Source organism: Eublepharis macularius, chromosome 13 (genome assembly GCF_028583425.1).
Source record: "Eublepharis macularius isolate TG4126 chromosome 13, MPM_Emac_v1.0, whole genome shotgun sequence".
Lineage (NCBI taxonomy): Eukaryota > Metazoa > Chordata > Lepidosauria > Squamata > Eublepharidae > Eublepharis > Eublepharis macularius.
The window spans coordinates 73503189-73519211 of NC_072802.1; the positions used below are offsets into that span (position 1 = coordinate 73503189).

At 55.1% G+C, this 16023-nt stretch overlaps 2 protein-coding genes across 2 annotated transcripts; one reads left to right on the plus strand and one right to left on the minus strand.

The window, feature by feature from the left end:
- Positions 1 to 79: 79 nt before the first annotated feature.
- SRRD (SRR1 domain containing) lies at positions 80 to 4239 on the plus strand. The gene is made up of 7 exons (XM_054996666.1): positions 80 to 380; positions 1900 to 1940; positions 2247 to 2455; positions 2543 to 2641; positions 2806 to 2957; positions 3198 to 3243; positions 3602 to 4239. The coding sequence occupies exons 1-7, from the start codon at positions 241 to 243 to the stop codon at positions 3794 to 3796; spliced, it is 882 nt and encodes a 293-aa protein (XP_054852641.1). The 5' UTR covers positions 80 to 240; the 3' UTR covers positions 3797 to 4239.
- A 758-nt stretch (positions 4240 to 4997) lies between these two features.
- TFIP11 (tuftelin interacting protein 11) lies at positions 4998 to 15912 on the minus strand. The gene is made up of 12 exons (XM_054996664.1): positions 15640 to 15912; positions 15105 to 15261; positions 13092 to 13248; positions 12501 to 12628; positions 11393 to 11545; positions 8776 to 9288; positions 8348 to 8454; positions 7898 to 8066; positions 7453 to 7696; positions 6674 to 6816; positions 6024 to 6189; positions 4998 to 5525 (listed from the first exon to the last, which is right to left on the minus strand). The coding sequence occupies exons 1-12, from the start codon at positions 15843 to 15845 to the stop codon at positions 5170 to 5172; spliced, it is 2499 nt and encodes an 832-aa protein (XP_054852639.1). The 5' UTR covers positions 15846 to 15912; the 3' UTR covers positions 4998 to 5169.
- Between the last annotated feature and the right edge of the window lie 111 nt (positions 15913 to 16023).

The window sequence follows — 16023 nt, forward strand, 5'->3', positions numbered from 1 at the left end:
GGCCGGGCGAGCGAGGCCTCTGGAGGACGAGGGGCGGAGCGGCCCCTCTCGGCCCGGCCCAGGCCCTCGGCGGCGCTGCGGTCGGGGGCGGCGCCTCGCAGGAGCTTCTTGGCCGCGCGGGGCCCTCGGCCCGCTGAGGAGGGTCGAGCGAGCCGGAAGTGACCTGTCTGGCCCGGGAGAGGCGGGCCTGCCGTACGGGTGCCGCGGAGGGCCAATTGCGGCCGCCTCCCGTTCCCCGGCATGGAGCCCGGTGCTGGCGGCGGCGGCGGCTGGAGCGGCCCTCGGGGGAGGCGGCGGCGGCGGCGACGGCAGCGGGGCCCGGCCGGGGTCCCCGCCGAGCGGGAGGAGGAGCGGCAGCGGCGGCGCCTGCGGGAGGCGCGGTGAGGGCCCGGCGGAGCTCCCTTGGCCAGGCGCAGTCCACCCGCGGGGCGGGGGCGGGGGCGGGGGGCGCGCGGCAGGCTTGCCTCCGAGCATGGAGGCTCTGCCCGGGCGTCCAAGGCGAGCCCTGCTGGCCCCCGAGGCCGCCCTCCACCGGCCCCTGGAGCGCACCGGGAGACTCGCCCTGCCGGGCTGGGAAGGGGTAGCCGGCATCCCGCCCCGGGCGGCCCGAATCCCCGGACTCAGCAGCCTCTCCCGTCCAAAGCGGGATCCGGCGCGGGGAGGTGGCGTGACGGCCCTTTCTTTCCCCGGGACCCGGAGAAGCTGCCGGAGGAGGCGAAGCTGAGCCGGGGGCGGGGGGGGGGGCTCGGCAGAAGGCTGCTGCAGGAGCTCGTGGGAACCGGCCTGGGTGGTGCAGCGTCGGCCTGGCACGCAGAAGGCCAATCCCCGGCCTGTCCCCTCTCAGCCGAACCCTGCCTCGCAGGGCTGTTGTGAAAATCAAAGGGAGGCGAGGAGGACAATGTCAGCTGCGTTGTGTCCCCGCTGGGGAGAAAGGCAGAGTAGAAATGAAGCAAGTCCCACAAAACTCGTCCTCGTTAAACGGAACTGGTGGAAGGAGCCCTGGGAGAGGGGCTGCTGGTCAGAGGGCAGGCGGCTGTCCAGGCTGGGGCAAGGGCCTGACTCGGCACAGGCAGCTCCGTTTAGGGAGCAGTTACGCTGCAGCCTGGGCTTTGCCTGCAGAGGGCCCCGGTCTGATCCCTTCACCGCCAAGTGGCTTTCTAAAGAAACGTCCATGGTGGGTCAGCAGGTGTTATCCAGGCCAGTTAAGAAGAGACCCTCCATTCACAGAGAGTCTTCCTCGGAATTCTTGCCTGTTTGGGGGCTTTCCTTTAGGCATTTGGCTGCCCAGTGTGGTAAAAACAATGCAGGTTGCAAATGTCCCTGAGACCCCTGCAGCAGACTCTTCCTTGCTCTTACTCTTACTCCCAAGTGTGCACTACGCAGTTGCTGTAGCCTCCTAAGAATGGTGAGGCTGTTGAATGTTTCAGTGCTTCTTCGTGTTATCTGCAATCCATACAGCAACTCTGCAAAGTAGAACAGGAATATTAACGTGATATTGCAAAATGGAAATGGAGAAAAATGAGCTTGGCTCCGTGCTACTTCAGGAGTTCGAGGCAAAGGCAGTGTGGGAACAAGGGGCTTTCTGAACCCCAACTCCATTCCTTGGCTGTTGGGCCGTGCTGGCTCTTGTCTCCTCTGCACAGAATTCTGCAGGCACTCGGAGACCTGGTTGTTAGGAGGCGCTTATGTCTAGAACAAGAGATGCCGGGGCACAGGCCTGCTTGGAAGTGGGCCAGTAGTGGTTACCTCCTGGTACAGGAAGGGAGCTTAGGGTGCTGTTCTTTGACGACTTCACAGGCATTTGAGGAATGGAGCCCTGCAGAGGCCTGGCTCCTGTCCCCCAGGCATCAAAGGAAGTACCCACATTTGCTTTTTCTATTCTCTCTCTCCTCCTTACAGGGAAGAATTGCTCAGCTCTGAGTTCTGGAATCCTAGTCTGAGTAAGTCCTGGCTTTCATGTCTGCTCTCACCTTTTAAAGAAACTCTGAGATCCCTGCGTGGCAGGAGGGACGGGGGCTCAGCTGCTGAGCGTGCTTTCAGCCCCCTTTCTTTTCCCCTAAGAAAATGCCTAGATAGGCAGCTCCCAAAGAAATTAGAAACACTGCTTGACAAATGCAGCCCAGGGGAGAGGCTATGCTGTACCCCTGCCCTCTCCCGGGGAGGCCAGGGGAAGGCTCAAGGCCGTAGCAGTCTCCAGGGCTGGACAGAGCCACAGGACTCCTGCACTTCTTGTTCACTTGCTCCAGGAATCCTCTTGCGATCCCAGAAAGAACTCCTGGCATGCAGGAAAGAGACGCCCTTACCCATCATGGAAGATGCTCTCTTGGCCTTGGAGCACCTGCAGCTCTACCCGCCATGCTTGCAGTGTGTTTGTTATGGCTTGGGGAACTTCTCTTCTTGCTTCAAGGCCCGCTTCCAACTGGCCTTCTTGTTGCTGCTGTTGGAGGAGCTCCAAGTAAGTGTCTCTGCACCCCCAACCTACTTAGCTTGGCTCACTGGCTGGCCAGGAGCCCATACAGCAGTCTCTCTCCCTCCCTCGCAGATTCCCAAAGAGCTGTGTTGCATCTTTGATCCTGTTTTCTCCCCGTTGGAAAAGGAAGTTCTCAGCTGCCTCGGCCTCTCTGTTCTCTCGCAGAACGAGGTGGGTGCATCTCTGCCCAAGAAAGGCACCCAGAGCTCTAAAAGCCTGCAGAAGGGAAGTGCTAGGTGCAAGGAAGCTGCCTGTCCCCGTTTCGGGGGGGGGGGGCGGGGAGAGGAGGGCTGGTTGCAGCTCCCGGAGTGGGAATCAAGTCATGTTGCTTGCAGGAGGGGAAACGGCCCATCGCGGAGCCCACTGTCTTCTACATGGTCCACTGTGGCAAAGCGCTCTACAACAACCTGCTGTGGAGCAACTGGTCAGCGGAGGCCTTGTCCAAAATGATCATCATAGGGAACAGTTTCAAGGGGATTGAAGAAAGGTACTGCCTGGCTGTGGCATTTCAGGCCTTGGCTCTCTTCCACGTGTCCAAAGAATCTCGTTTGTGGTTTTCCCACGGCCTTTTAAAAAATTCTCCTCAGGCTTTGAAAATGCAACAACTTTCAGTTTCCTGTATTGCTGGAGGGGCCGGGGGGGGTGCTGATTTGACGGGATAGGAGGAGCTTCATTGACCTGCCCCCCAGCCTGGTTCTAATGCCGGCATCTCCCCTTTTGCTTCTAGGATCCCAACCAGGATATTCCAAACGGATTATGCTTACATCGCAAAGGTAGGGGGGCTGCTCTTCAGCGGGAGCCTCAGTCTCCAACTGGCAGTTTAGACTAGCCCCCCCCCCCCCCGTCCCGCCTTCTTTCTGCTGCTGGGCTTAGCAGATGCAGGCCAGGCATTTGGCAAAAGAGCTGCTCAGTTTCTCTTCCTTCCTAATTTGCTTTCTGAGCCTACTGTGCATATGGGGGGGGGGGAGGGTTTTTAAAAAAAAAATCTGCTTCGGGGCTTCCAAAAGTTGACCAGCACATCAACGGGCCAGTTGCTGGTCCTCTCCCCCTTCCCTGCAACCCCCCCCCCCCCCCATGACCAAGTGGGACTCTCTCATTGACTCTCTGTCTCTCCCCCTGTGCCGTGGCTAGATTTTAATAGCCGCTGAGGAAGAAGCCCTCCCACCTCATACCCAGTTTCTGGATGTGTTCAACGATACCGCCGTCCACCGCTTTCCGTGGCAAAAACTGAGGGAGGTGCCCCAGGAGACTTGGAACTTCCAGGAGGAGCCAGTTTACCAAACCGAGGATCAATTAGAGATAATCAGAAACGACGACGACACGTGACGAACTCCGGAGAAGTGGGCCAGGAGGCGGAATGAGCTGTTTACTTCTGGCTTTGCACTGAACTGAGGTGGAGTGTGTTGTCTGTCAGCTTCCGAAGCAGAGCGCTAACCCCGCACGCCGCCTGTCCCTTGCGAGAGCTCAGGGCACCACAAAGGCTAAAGATTTACCACGGGCATCAGGAGGGAGCTCTGCCAAGGTTTCCACTCAGGTCTTCAGCCATCAGTAAGCAGCAGAGCAAAACTTCTCTGGGATTTTTTGGGGTGTGTAAACGAGGGAGGGGTCTGATAGTGCAAGGATCCAGCACAAGACATATCTCCTTTCCTCACTTGGGCTCGTGTGTTCTAGAGGCTGTTGCGTCAGAGGAAGATGCAGCTGTTCTGTGATACCAAACCAGAGGGCATGAATCCTGTTCTGTTTATTTTAAAAACAGATTTCAACGATGACCTCTTGTCGTTTTATTCTTTCCATAATGGGAACCAGGTTTTGTGTTCTTGCTGATCTAGGCGAGGCCCTGCTGTTACAAGGGCAAGGAACAGAGGAGTAACTGACTGATATGACCTCTGGCAGATTAGAAACAGTATAATGAGTAGTAATAGATGCGTCTGGACGCAGGTGCGAATAGCAGCTGAGAATGGCAAGAATGGCCAAGGAGGGGCTGAACTGGCTTATTTATTAAAATATTTATATCCAGACTTGTGTAAATTGGCCGGAGTCCAACAGTTTCACATATGAGAAAATTGCAGTCACTCATTTTGATATTCTCGGTTATGACTCATAGTAATAAACACGAGTCCAGTAGCACCTTTAAGACTAACCAATTTTATTGTAGCGTAAGCTTTCGAGAATCACGTTCTCTTCGTCAGATGCATGGAGGGCAGAAGGAAACTGGTTAAATATAGAGGGGAGGAGGAGAGGGGGGATGTAAACAACTCCTTTGATATGGAGATGCAGACAGCTCCTTTTGGTGTGGGGATCAGTTTGTTTGTGTAAAGGTTCAAAGGAGTTTGCCCTGTTAGTCTGTAGTAGCAAAATCAAAAAGAGTTCAGCAGCACCACCAAGACCAACCAATTCCACTGCAGCACAAGCCCTCGATAACCACAGTCCTCCCCGCCAGAAGCATCTGACAAAGCAAAGGTGGGGGAAGCAAAACCCTTCAATTTTTCATTCTGGCCTATAAATGAGCAGACTGGACACCTGCTAATACAAAACAAACACATTTTATTTGCCCAACTAAACGTCTGGAGGAGTGCGAGGGCTGGCTGTGCTCAATCTTAGTGCCTACCATTCCCTACGGACCAGGCATGGCAGCGCAGCCTCCTGGTGGAGTCCTGACCCAAGCTCCCCCACCTGCAGTGCGGGCCCGGCCCTCGCGCTCACTTTGCCATGTCGATGAGGCTCTGAAGGGAGGTGGGGACCCAGGTCTTCTCCCCCTGCACAAAGACCACCCCCCGGTCGATGTAAATGACGATGCGCCCAAAGGTATAGAGCTGCTTCCCTTCGTGCCGCTTCCCGATGACCGGCATGAAGACGATGTTGTGCTCCTCGGCCTTCGTCTGGATCAGGTCCTTGAAGTTCATGGGCACGGAGCCTGCGGCCATGCCGATTCCCCGCTGGGCCATGTTCTCGGCTTCCCGACGCTCCTGCATGGCCTCGTACTGGAAGTCCTTCCGGCGCTCCGTGTGCGTTAAGTAAGCGATGTTTTCCCGTGCACCAGGCTGCATGTAGACGCCTAAGGCCAGGAAAGAGAGAGAACAGTGAAGGGGCAACGGTGCCAACGCAGGGGAAACTGCCTGGCAGGGACCAGCCTGCCTCTGCTGCGTGGATGGAAGGAGACAGGAAGCAGCACCTGAAGCTCAGGGGGACAAACCAGCAGCTGCAGCTGCAGCGAGCTTCATGGAGGGCTCGTGAGGAGCTGGTTAGGGCAAGAACTTCATGCAGGGAGTGAGAGACGACTAGGCGCTGGGCACCGCAGCCACCAACACAGAACAAGCAGCTGCTTCTGGCACCTCGGCTACTGGCTGGCCCTCAATTTGGCCAAGTCCAAACAGACAAGAGACACGTTTTGTTAGCAAGGAACACCACAAAAATTCACAGCTGGGGGCCAGGCTGAGGTGTTATCAAGGCAAGAACCACTCCGGACTCGGCGGACGCAACTGGGGTGGCAAAGAAAGCTGCCTTTACCACATTCACACCCATTTGCACAAGACTTCACAAACAAATCACGCACCAACGCTGGAGGAGACAGCTCTGTTCATGACATCCAGGGCCTCGTTGAACTTCTCCTTGATGGAGGGGTGGGCCAGCACCTGGTCTGAAAACATCGACTTCCAGCCCAGGTACCATTTGGTGATCTCTTCATAATTAGGGTTGTTACTGAGCCAGGAGCACAGCACCTGGGGGAAGAGGAGGAGAAGGAAGAAAGGAGGAGTGCATGCGGGCCAGGGCTGAAGCGCTGCAGAGAGGCATGTCGGCACTTCAGGAGAGCCTGACGCAGCGCTCGGGAACTGACATGCCCCCCCCCCTGCTGAGGTCAGTCAGATCAAGGAGTGCCAGAGAACGGGCAAGGAAGGGGGCAACTAGAAAAGCAGGAAGGAGAGTCCTGCAGCCAGGCTCCCTTCACATCCACCTCTGCAAGGAGAGGGAAGATGCGACTCGGCAGGAGGAGGAGCAAGCCAGACCCAGAGGACTGGTGTGAGCCAAGCCAGCCAATCTCATGGGGGTGGGCGGACTGCAAGGCAACATCCGCTGAGACACACGCCCCTGCCCCCGCCAATGGGACTGGTGGCAGCTCCACAAAACCAGCCCAGCCCCGTCTCTCCTTCAAGCAGCCCCAGAGACACTACAAGGCAGGCGAGGGCAGCCCACCAAATCACACACCTGCAGCCACTTGGGAAAGAAGTGCTTCTCCAGAAGGCCCACCAGGCTGGAGCTGGAGACCATGCCTTCCCAGTCCATCACCCAGAAAAAGGCATCCATGTGCTGCTGGTGAGGGTTGATCAGCAGTTCGTTCAGGCACAGACCTGTGGAGCAAAGCCACGGCGGGGACACCTGAAGCTGCCTCTGCCCTCCTTGGCAGCCAGACCAACTTCGAGATCTGCTTTGCGCACAGAAGTCCCCGCCAGCAGGTGCAGAAGAGAAAGCATGCTGCTGGGCACCATGGAAAAGCTCTTCGCTCTCTGCCAGGGACTCTGAAACACAGCGCAGCCGGGCAGATCTCCCCAGTGCAGGCAATCAGCTCTTTACTCCTCCACTTCCTCCTCATACAAGCCCCCCCCCACCCCTTTCTAACACCCAGTGCTCAGTCACCAGATTCCTTCTGAGGAAGGAAGCCAGCCCGGATCTTGAGGTGGCAACCCAAGACTTCGTGTGCTACCTTCAATCTGCCCCCAGCCCCCAGCAGCAACTGAAATGGAAAGGAAGGTCCGACCAATCCCAGGCGCTGGGTTGGCCGTCGAGCAGTCGCTGCCCCGAACAGGCCCCCGGGCTGCCAGACGCTGGCCCCTCCGTTTGCTTCAGCTCCAGGGCCCTCCCAGTCCCTGTTAATGCAAATGGGGTGTACCCCATTTCCTGCCAGCCCCAAACCGGGCTCTGTGGTGGGGAGCAGAAGGTGATGCTGAGACCTCTTCTGCCTGCCAGGCCAGGCCAGGCCTCCTTACCTAGCTTTGGCACAATGTTCTTGACCATGAACGCCTCCCACGATCCGGGAGTGAAGACCTCTTTCCAGGGCTGCAGGATCAGCTTGGCAGAGGAGTCACTGGGGTGCCACTTCTGCAAGGCACTGGCCAGCTTGCTGCGGATGGGTGAGTAGAGAGGCTCGAGGCGGGCTTGCATCAGGGGGAGCCAGGGGTGGAGCCAGGAGTGGATGGGAACGGTGTCCGTCAGGGGGTTCCAGTGTTCCACCTGCGAGCAACAGCACAAGCCAGTCCTGAGGCTCAAGAGGCTCGGCGACAAGCCGAGCAGCAGGCCAGGCAGAGGAAAGGCTGAAGCCCCCCCCACCCGTTTCTCCCCCCCGCCCAGCACCTCTCTCAGCCAGTTAGCCTTCCTCAGCAGACAGGGACCTGCCACAGCCAGGAGGGGGCCCCTTCCTTCCTTCCTTCCTACCTCCTTCTGCAACTTGGGAAAAATCAGCTGATCCAGAATGTTATCCAGGATCCAGACTGGAATGATGGGCTCCCAGCTGTCCAGAAAGTCCACCATCGGAATGCAGTTCCGAGGCTGCCACTGCCCGATGACGTTCCGCACGTGCGGCATCCACGCCTCCCACATCAGCCTGAGCAAAAGGTGGCCTCGCAGTGAGTGGTGCAGCCCAGGGCCACAGTCTTCTTGCCAAGGTAAACGTCAACGGCTCTTCATCAAGACCCTCTTCCCCATCCCAAGGCGGGCATATTGGCCAGCTTTTGACCCTCTCAGGCAGGGAAGGTGGCGATGTGTCCTGCCCAAGCTCACAAGGGTCCCAGTAGAAAACGTTCAGGGCAGTTACAGTATGGCCAGCTAAAGAAAGGGCACGCAGCTTGAGGACAGGAACAGAACAAGTACAGGCAGCCCATTTACCGGTGAAAAGCATCCGTGGAGAGGTCCTGCCCGCCATGCGACAGCAACTGGTCATTTTCCAGCAAGGATTTCCACTGGCTTAGGATTTCTGTGCCGTATGTGCAGTCCTGGAGAGGAAAGAGGCTGGACATGGTACAAGGAATAAGGAAGAAAGAGCAGGGGTTGCAAGGTTTGCTCCTTACACTGGGACAGACATTGGGACTTTCCACATGGGAACGGTGGCTTGGGTGCCTCTCAGAAAGAGACACACTGAACAAGTTTCCTACATCCACTAGTCATGTCTGGAGTTGAGAGACAAAGTTTTCTGCCCGCATCAGCCAGGTGAGACTGTGGGCCACTCCTCGCCCTGCCAGCCTCTTTTCAGCTCAGCCCAGCCCAGCCCGACCCCCCCCCCAACGTTTCCCTGGGAGGTCAAGCCAGCCACCTACCTTCAGTGGGTCCCAGTTCCTGAAGTAGTCTTTCACAAGAGGAAAGACAATTGCTGCGGCAAGATCCACTCGATCCGACATCCTGTACTCCTCGTAGTACTTGTCCTGGAGAGTCTCAAAGATTTTGGCGCACTCGGTGAGGGTCAGGGGGTTTTCACAGCTGGGCTGCATCCGCCTCTCGCACTCCTCCACCATCTCCAGGACCTTGCTGAGGTTACAGATGTCCACTTCCTGGTGTGAGAGGACATCTTCCATCTTCTCAATCTCGTGAGACAGGTTGACCACTGTGTCCCGCTCATACTGCAGCTGCCGGTCATTCTGGATAATCTCCTGCTCCGTGAGGTCGATGAGGAGCTGCAGGTTGTGCTCCAGTTCGGGCAAGGCGAAGGCTTGTGGCTTGGCATCCTTGCCCAGGGGCAGCTGCTGGGGGCTGTCATCGGGGATGTTGTGCTTCTGGCTGATCTGGCTGTAGCTGTAATAGACCTTCTGCTCCCGGCCTGTCATGTCTATCACCTTGCAAACAACACAGCACAAACCAAACTCAGCAGACAGGCATGCAAATCCGAGGGGGGAAAGCAGACCCGGAGGCGGCCAGTGGGCCAGTGGGGGCTGCTGCAGGAGGTGGCAGCCAGAGTTCATCAGCAGTCAGGGCAGTAAGTGACAGGCACTGGGAGCACGCAACCAGGGAGTTTTGCCTGGAACTGGAGCAAGAAGCAAAGGGGGGGGGGGGGTTAAGCGGTATTCCTGGAGCTTCTTTCCAGCTCTTCCGGTGTTGATCCTGGTAGCAGGGGCAAGTCACCTGCTAGAGGCTGTTTTGTGTGTGTGTCTTGGGAGAGGAGTCGGCAGTCATGGTGCACACTGCCACCAGAGACGTTGGGAAGTACAGCTGTGGGGCCCTCTCCACATTCTCAAAATTGTTACCTGTTTCTCATGCAGGGCCAGCTACACAGGCAAAAATTAGGGGCTCAATGAGTGGGTGAGGAAGTGGTGCCAGAAGGAAGGTTTAAGATTTGGTAGGCACTGGGGGACTCTGAGGCAAGCCACACCTGCACAAAAGAGGCAGGTTTCACTCAGACCAAAGCAGCTCTTAAACCACCTCCTGGGAGAAAGCTGACAGCAGCCGCAGAGCCTCCCACCCGCGATGCCCCTCCCAAGGCACGAGATGGTGAAATCCTGGCAAAATATTGGTGGACGTGGGCTATACCCTGAGAATGAGAACAGGACAGTGAAGAAGGGCCGATGGAGGTGGACAGGGGATGCTTGGAGGGAGAAAAGACCTACAGCTGCCCGTATGTCAATGCTAGAAGCCTCTGAACCAGGATGGGGGGCTGGAGTGCTTGGTGCTAAACGGCAACTTAGATGGAGGGGGCATTTCAGAAACCCGGTGTGATGAGGAAAACCAGTGGGACGCCATGTTATCCCTGGGAATAAACTCTATAGCCAGAAGAGGCAGGGAAGTGCCGGGGATGGCAGCACTCTGCATATCAAAGAGGGAGTCGGGTGCAATAAACTAGAGAACATCAGAGGAAGGAACTCCCCCACGGAATCACTACAGGTGTGGTTACCGGGCCCCCAACACTTCATAAAGGAGGCAGTATGCGATCATGCTCCCCCACCAGATCAAAACCACAAGGCCTGCCGCCTCTTTGCCAGGGCTTCTGAGGGCATTTGAATGACAGGTATCTTTTAAAGGGAGGAGGGAAGAATTTGAGGGTTATTATTTTATTTTGATTTTAATCTCTTATTGTAAGCTACCGTAAAGAATACCGTAAATAAAGCATTAAAATTAGATTTATTTTTGTTGTTACCCTCTCTCTAGAAAGTGCTTTGTGCTGGTGGTTTCCAGTCAAATGAAACCTGACACTGGGCGTCTTGTGTGCCAGGCTTCCCATTTTACCCAGCATTCAGCTGAGAACCTGATTTGCTTTAATCTTACAGAACTGTAATCATTATGTATTCAGTTCAAGTTTAAGAAACGTTAAGGAGTTCTGAACTTTATTTAGCTCTTGCCTAATAAAAAGTTCTGTTTTCCTGGCAAAAGATCTGAAATTGGACCATTATTTGGGCTGCAAGAGGTCTCTCAGACAGTGTGTCAACTCTCCAAGAACTGAATTCAGTGCAGATGTCTACTAGACTGGGTATGAATAATTTGTCAAACTTTTGCCACCAAGTAATCATAGCGACCTGCAGACCTTTGCCACCTTCAAAGATCAGCGTTTTCAGGCCAGAGGAAATGACTTTGAGAAAGAGCTTAAGCTCCTCTAAATCAAGGTTAATTCTCCCTTTTTGGGGGGGGTTTTGCTATCAACGGAAATCTCTTTGCCTGCCAGTCATCATTTTCCACGAGGCATGCATTTCCTGCCTAAAAGGGATCTCTTACAGCAGTAGCCATGAGCACTAAGAATCTGGAAGCTAGCCAACAAAAGAAGACCAACTTGCTCTCTCCCAGGATACAGACGCTTCCCGACTGGGTTGCCTGGGCGCCCCTCTTCCTTGCTCACAGTACAGGAACGAGTACTGGCCAGCCTGTGCTAGCCTAGATCTGCCTAAGTCCAGGAGGGAGGCCAGGATCCTCCTGAAAGATCCACACGCGTCTTGCCTTATGTCTCGGGCTCACCTTGACCTGTGCCAGCTCCTTCTGAGGAGCCGAGAGCTGCTTCCCTGCCCTGCCTTTGGCCTTCAGTTCTTCCACAGTCTTGTAGGCATATTTAGGTTTTTTCTTGCCCCCACTTGGGTCCTTTCGCCACTGGCTGAGGTCCTTCTGGAACTCCTAGAAGGGAAGCAAAGCCCAAGATGGAGACACTTTTTCCACAGACAGGCCACCACTGTGCAGAACTGGCGTTTCCATTCTACAGGGTTCAACACTGATTGTATCCAGGGGTGCAGTCCTCCAAAGCAGCGGGTGCCAGGGGAAACTGACCCCAACAGTCTTGCCTTTGAGCCACCTTCTGTACATGTGATAGGAGCATCTATTTAGGTCAAGTTTTTGGAAAACCTTTTTTTGTCACATCCAGTTAATAGCTAATCAGTCTTGGGTACAATCCCGTCATCTCAATGGTCCAGGAGCCTCTAATTCACAAAGAACTCCTCTTATAAACCTTTGTGCAAGGGCCAGGCCCAGCAGCAGCACCCCACTGGCAATCTGCAGCACCAGTTCCAGCAACGCCCACATGGCATAGATGGGGGTCAGGGCCCAGGTTCTCTCAGGTGCACTAGATAGGTTCTGCAAGGCCGGTTCTCTCTCTGATGTTTAGCTTGGATAGATATTCTCAGTCTCTTCTCAAATTAGCTCCCACTGCTCCACTGAAGAGATGCAAAGACATGACGGCAATGAATTATAACCTCACTGCCACTTTCCACAACTCACCAGGACATCTCTTAATTTCCTGTTATTATAGACTGCATTGAACACACACACACACACACACAAATAAAAGGCAAAAACAAACTCTCCGAGGCATGGTATCTAAGCGCAAGAGGCAAGAATCTGAACTCCTGCTGGACTCCAACCACAACTGGGTGAGTGTCCCAGTCTGGTACCTGGGTTCAGATTCCAGGAATTCCTCTGAACACCTTTGCAAAGCCTCACTCCTTACATGAGGGCCAAACATACGAGCTCCTCTGATACACAGCCTGAGGCAGTAGCTACTGAACGCCAGAAAAGGCCCCGACATGATGATACAGGAGGAAGCACTGGGGGCGGGGTGGGGTGGGGGCTGTCCTACCTCTTCAGCTTCGTCCTCCGAGTCAGCCACAGGGAAGTCCTGCAAGGACTGGGACGTCCGCTCTGAGCCATAGGCTCCCACGGCCCCTTTCCCTTTCCTCTGCTTGGCCTCAATAGGGTTGATGATTCCTGAGAAAGTTCATAGCAGTCAATCCATGAATGTTCTATGCAAACACTGGAATGATCTGAGCTGCCTGGAGAGGAAAGAGAACCCCACAGCAGCTCCCCTCTTCCTTGACCCAGAACAAGCGTTGATCGAGTATTCCAAGAGCCTCTCCAAAAGCTCCCACCCAAACGAGCCGTTCTCTCCCAGAGAAGGCCGCACAGCTAAGCCCAGGCCTGTCAGATGCTGGAGCTCAGGCTTCTTGTCTGCTTGCCAACAGAAAAAATACTGTTCGTCCCGAGTGAACAACTCTTTCTCAGGACAAATCCAGTCTCTCCCCAAGCTAACCAGAGCCTTGGCAATTGCCTGCTGTGTGACACTGTGCATATCTGAGAGGCAGTGTTGATGCTGCCTGAAGGTCGAGGTCGACTGCTCCGTCAACCATCTCCCAGATGCCCATACAGACAGGAAGGAAGGATTATACTGTACCTTGGGCATTCTTGCCCAGACCTCTGCCAGGCACGTAGCCCATTTTCTGAAGAAGCTTCTGCCCGATCCCTTTGGTGTGCCTCTCCCAGCTACCAAAATCCATGAAGGACTTTGTTCCTCCTGCAAAACTTTTCTGACTGGGTTTGAAATTGCCACCCTGTTAAAATTAAAAATAGCAAATGAGATTTAGTGTAAGTAAGGTTAAAGTGATACGTAGTGGAACAACTCACCTGTGCTCCCTTTCTTCACTGATGAACCTAAACCAACAGACGGACCAAGAGATCCTGGGGTTGTGATTGTACTAACTCACATGGTGTAATCCGCCTTGAGCCTCACTGAGAAAGGGTGACTATAAAAATGTAAATACCTACCTAAATAAATAAGAAAATGCCGACTCTGTGTGTGGCAGCAGTGAAAGTTGAGGGAGGTTTACAGGACTGAAATAAAAGGGCCTTTGTATAGATGAATGATGCGGCAGCATCTGAAATACTGTGCATAATTCGTTCATGCCAAGCCTTCCTGAGTAAGCTTAGCAGTCATGGGTAAGAGGAAATGTCCTAGTGGGTTTAGAAACGGGTTGAACCACTAGAAGCAGAGAGTAGGCATCAAAGGGCAGTTCTTGCAATGGAGGGAGTGAGCAATGGGGTCTCACACGGATCAGCATTGGAACCAGTGCTGTTTGATCTATTCATAAATGATCTGGAATTTGGGGTGAGCAAAACAGTGTACAGATTTGTAAATTATACCAAATTATTTTGGAAGATGAAAACCAAGGCAGACTGTGAGGAGCTCTATCCTGGGTGAGCGGACCTGCCACATGGCAAGTAAAGTTCAGTATAGGTAAGTGGAAGGTGGTACACAATGGAGCAAAAAAACCCAACTTGATGTATGGGAAAGGGGGGTCACAGTGGATAGCTCGATAAAAATGTCAACTCAGTGTGCCACAGCAGTGAAGAAGGCAAACTCTTTGCTGGGGGCTATTAGGAAAGGAACTGAAACTAAAGCAGCCAATATTATAATGCCCCTGTATAGATCTATTGTGCAGCCTTCTTTGGAATGCTGTGTGCAGTTCTGGTCACCGTATCTCAAAAAGGACAATATGGAGCTCGACAAAATATAGAAGATGGCAACCAAGATGATTATTGGGTTAGAGTACCATTCCTATGTGCTAAGGCTGAAGAGTCTGGGACTTTTCAGTTTAGAAAAGAGACAACTACGGGGCCTTATAAAAATAGTCACAGGGTAGAGAGAGTAAACAGAGAACTTTTTCTTCCTGTCTCAAAATACTAGGTAATTAGTAAATTTCGGATGTGTGTGTGCGCCCTCCAGTCATAGCTGACTTATGGCAACCCCTGGCGGGCTTTCATGGCAAGAGACTATCAGAGGTGTTTGCAATTGCCTGGCTTGGCAACCCCAGTCTTCGTTGGAGGCCTCCCATCCCATTACCAAACAAGGCCGACCCCGCTCAGCTTCTGAAATCTGACAAGATCAGGCTCACCTGGACTATCCAGGTCAGGGCAGATTTAGGATAGACAAAAAGAAATACAACATTCACACAATATAATCCATCCATTGAACAATGCCCTGGCCTCTATGTGAAACAGTCTACTGGACTAAATGAACCACTTATGTTCTTCATCTATATGATTAACAACACAAAGTTGAATGCCTTCCAGCCTCCCTTCTGGCCTCTCCAGGGGCATCTAGCAGTGTACTGGGGATGAGGGAGGCAGCATGCTGGATCAGCTATTATTTGTGTTCCACTAATTTCAGAGCCACCAGAAAGTAACAAACAGATGGCTAAAAGGACCCTAGAAGGCTCTAATCCTGATAGCCCAGGTTAGCCAGATATCGCCAGGTCTTGAAATCTAAGCAGGGTCAGTATTTGGACAGAGGACCACCAAAGGGGGTCTCTTGCCCTGAAAAGCCCACACAGGACCGACCGCCAGGAGTTGGCTGTGACCTGACAGCACACAAAGAGAGATTAACAAGTGTGGGAGGCGGGGACTTCACCGTTTTTAACTTCTTGGGCACAAACTCTTTCGGGGCTTCCTCTTGCGGCTTCGCGGGCTTTTCATCCTCATCCGAATCATCCTCTTCCAGTTCATCCGGCGCTGTTTTCTTCAGCCCAGCGCTGATGAAGTTGACGGGGGCAGAGTAATCTTTGGACCTGAAAAAAGAGGCGTCCCTGGGGGTGATTTCAGGTGGGGGGCCCTGGCGGTCTGCCGTGGCCCCAGGGAGACCAGCGAGGCCCCCCTGCGCTGAGCCCGGGGAGAGTCAGAGCTCCCTTCTCCGGACGGGCAGGGGGGCCTCCCTGAGCCTCGTCCGTCTCCAGCCTGGGGCCTCCCCTCCGCCCTGTGTCCGCAGACGGGGGCTCCGACTCGGCACGGCTCAGGCCGGGGGCCCTCCAGGCGCCGCCGGGCTCCAGGCCGCTGCCCTGCTGCCTCCTTCGCCGGCCGGTGCCAGAGCCAGAGCCAGAGCCAGAGCCAGAGCCCGCCCCGCCCGCCCCCCGTGGCGGGGCGTTCCGGGGGCGCCGCCCGCAGGGTACCGCTTGCCGCCGAAGCTGGGCCGCTCGTCGTCGGAGTCGCGCTCGGCCCAGACGCCGTAGGTGGCCTCCTCCTTGGTCTGCCAGTGGCGCTGCCGGTGGGGGTTGAACTCGTTCTGCAGGTCCCAGTCGGTGATCTCGAAGCGCTCCAGCTCCACCTCCTCCTCGCCCGCCGCCTCGGCGCCGCCGTACAGGTGCGAGAGCGACATGGCCCCGTCGCCCCGGCAACCCACCGGCCGGGAAGGGAGCGAGCCGAGCGGAGCGAGCGCACTTCCCCGCCGCTGCGCCTGCGCCGAAAGCAGCTTCCGGAGCGCCCCGGAAGGAAGCGTCCGCGGCGCCGCTCTTCCCCTTCCTCTCGCTGGTCCCGAGCGGAGGAGGAGCCGCAAG

What these genes read in the sequence shown, in the direction of transcription:
- SRRD (XM_054996666.1), top strand. Translation starts at nt 241, where the DNA reads ATGGAGCCCGGTGCTGGCGGCGGCGGCGGCTGGAGCGGCCCTCGGGGG. An exon ending in TGCTGTTGGAGGAGCTCCAA is followed by an intron (nt 2,456 to 2,542) that starts GTAAGTGTCTCT and finishes CCTCCCTCGCAG; the next exon opens with ATTCCCAAAGAGCTGTGTTG. An exon ending in CTGTTCTCTCGCAGAACGAG is followed by an intron (nt 2,642 to 2,805) that starts GTGGGTGCATCT and finishes TGTTGCTTGCAG; the next exon opens with GAGGGGAAACGGCCCATCGC.
- TFIP11 (XM_054996664.1), bottom strand. Translation starts at nt 15,845, where the DNA reads ATGTCGCTCTCGCACCTGTACGGCGGCGCCGAGGCGGCGGGCGAGGAG. An exon ending in TGCCCAAGAAGTTAAAAACG is followed by an intron (nt 13,249 to 15,104) that starts GTGAAGTCCCCG and finishes TAATTTTAACAG; the next exon opens with GGTGGCAATTTCAAACCCAG. An exon ending in TCCACGGATGCTTTTCACCG is followed by an intron (nt 8,067 to 8,347) that starts GTAAATGGGCTG and finishes CCTTTTGCTCAG; the next exon opens with GCTGATGTGGGAGGCGTGGA.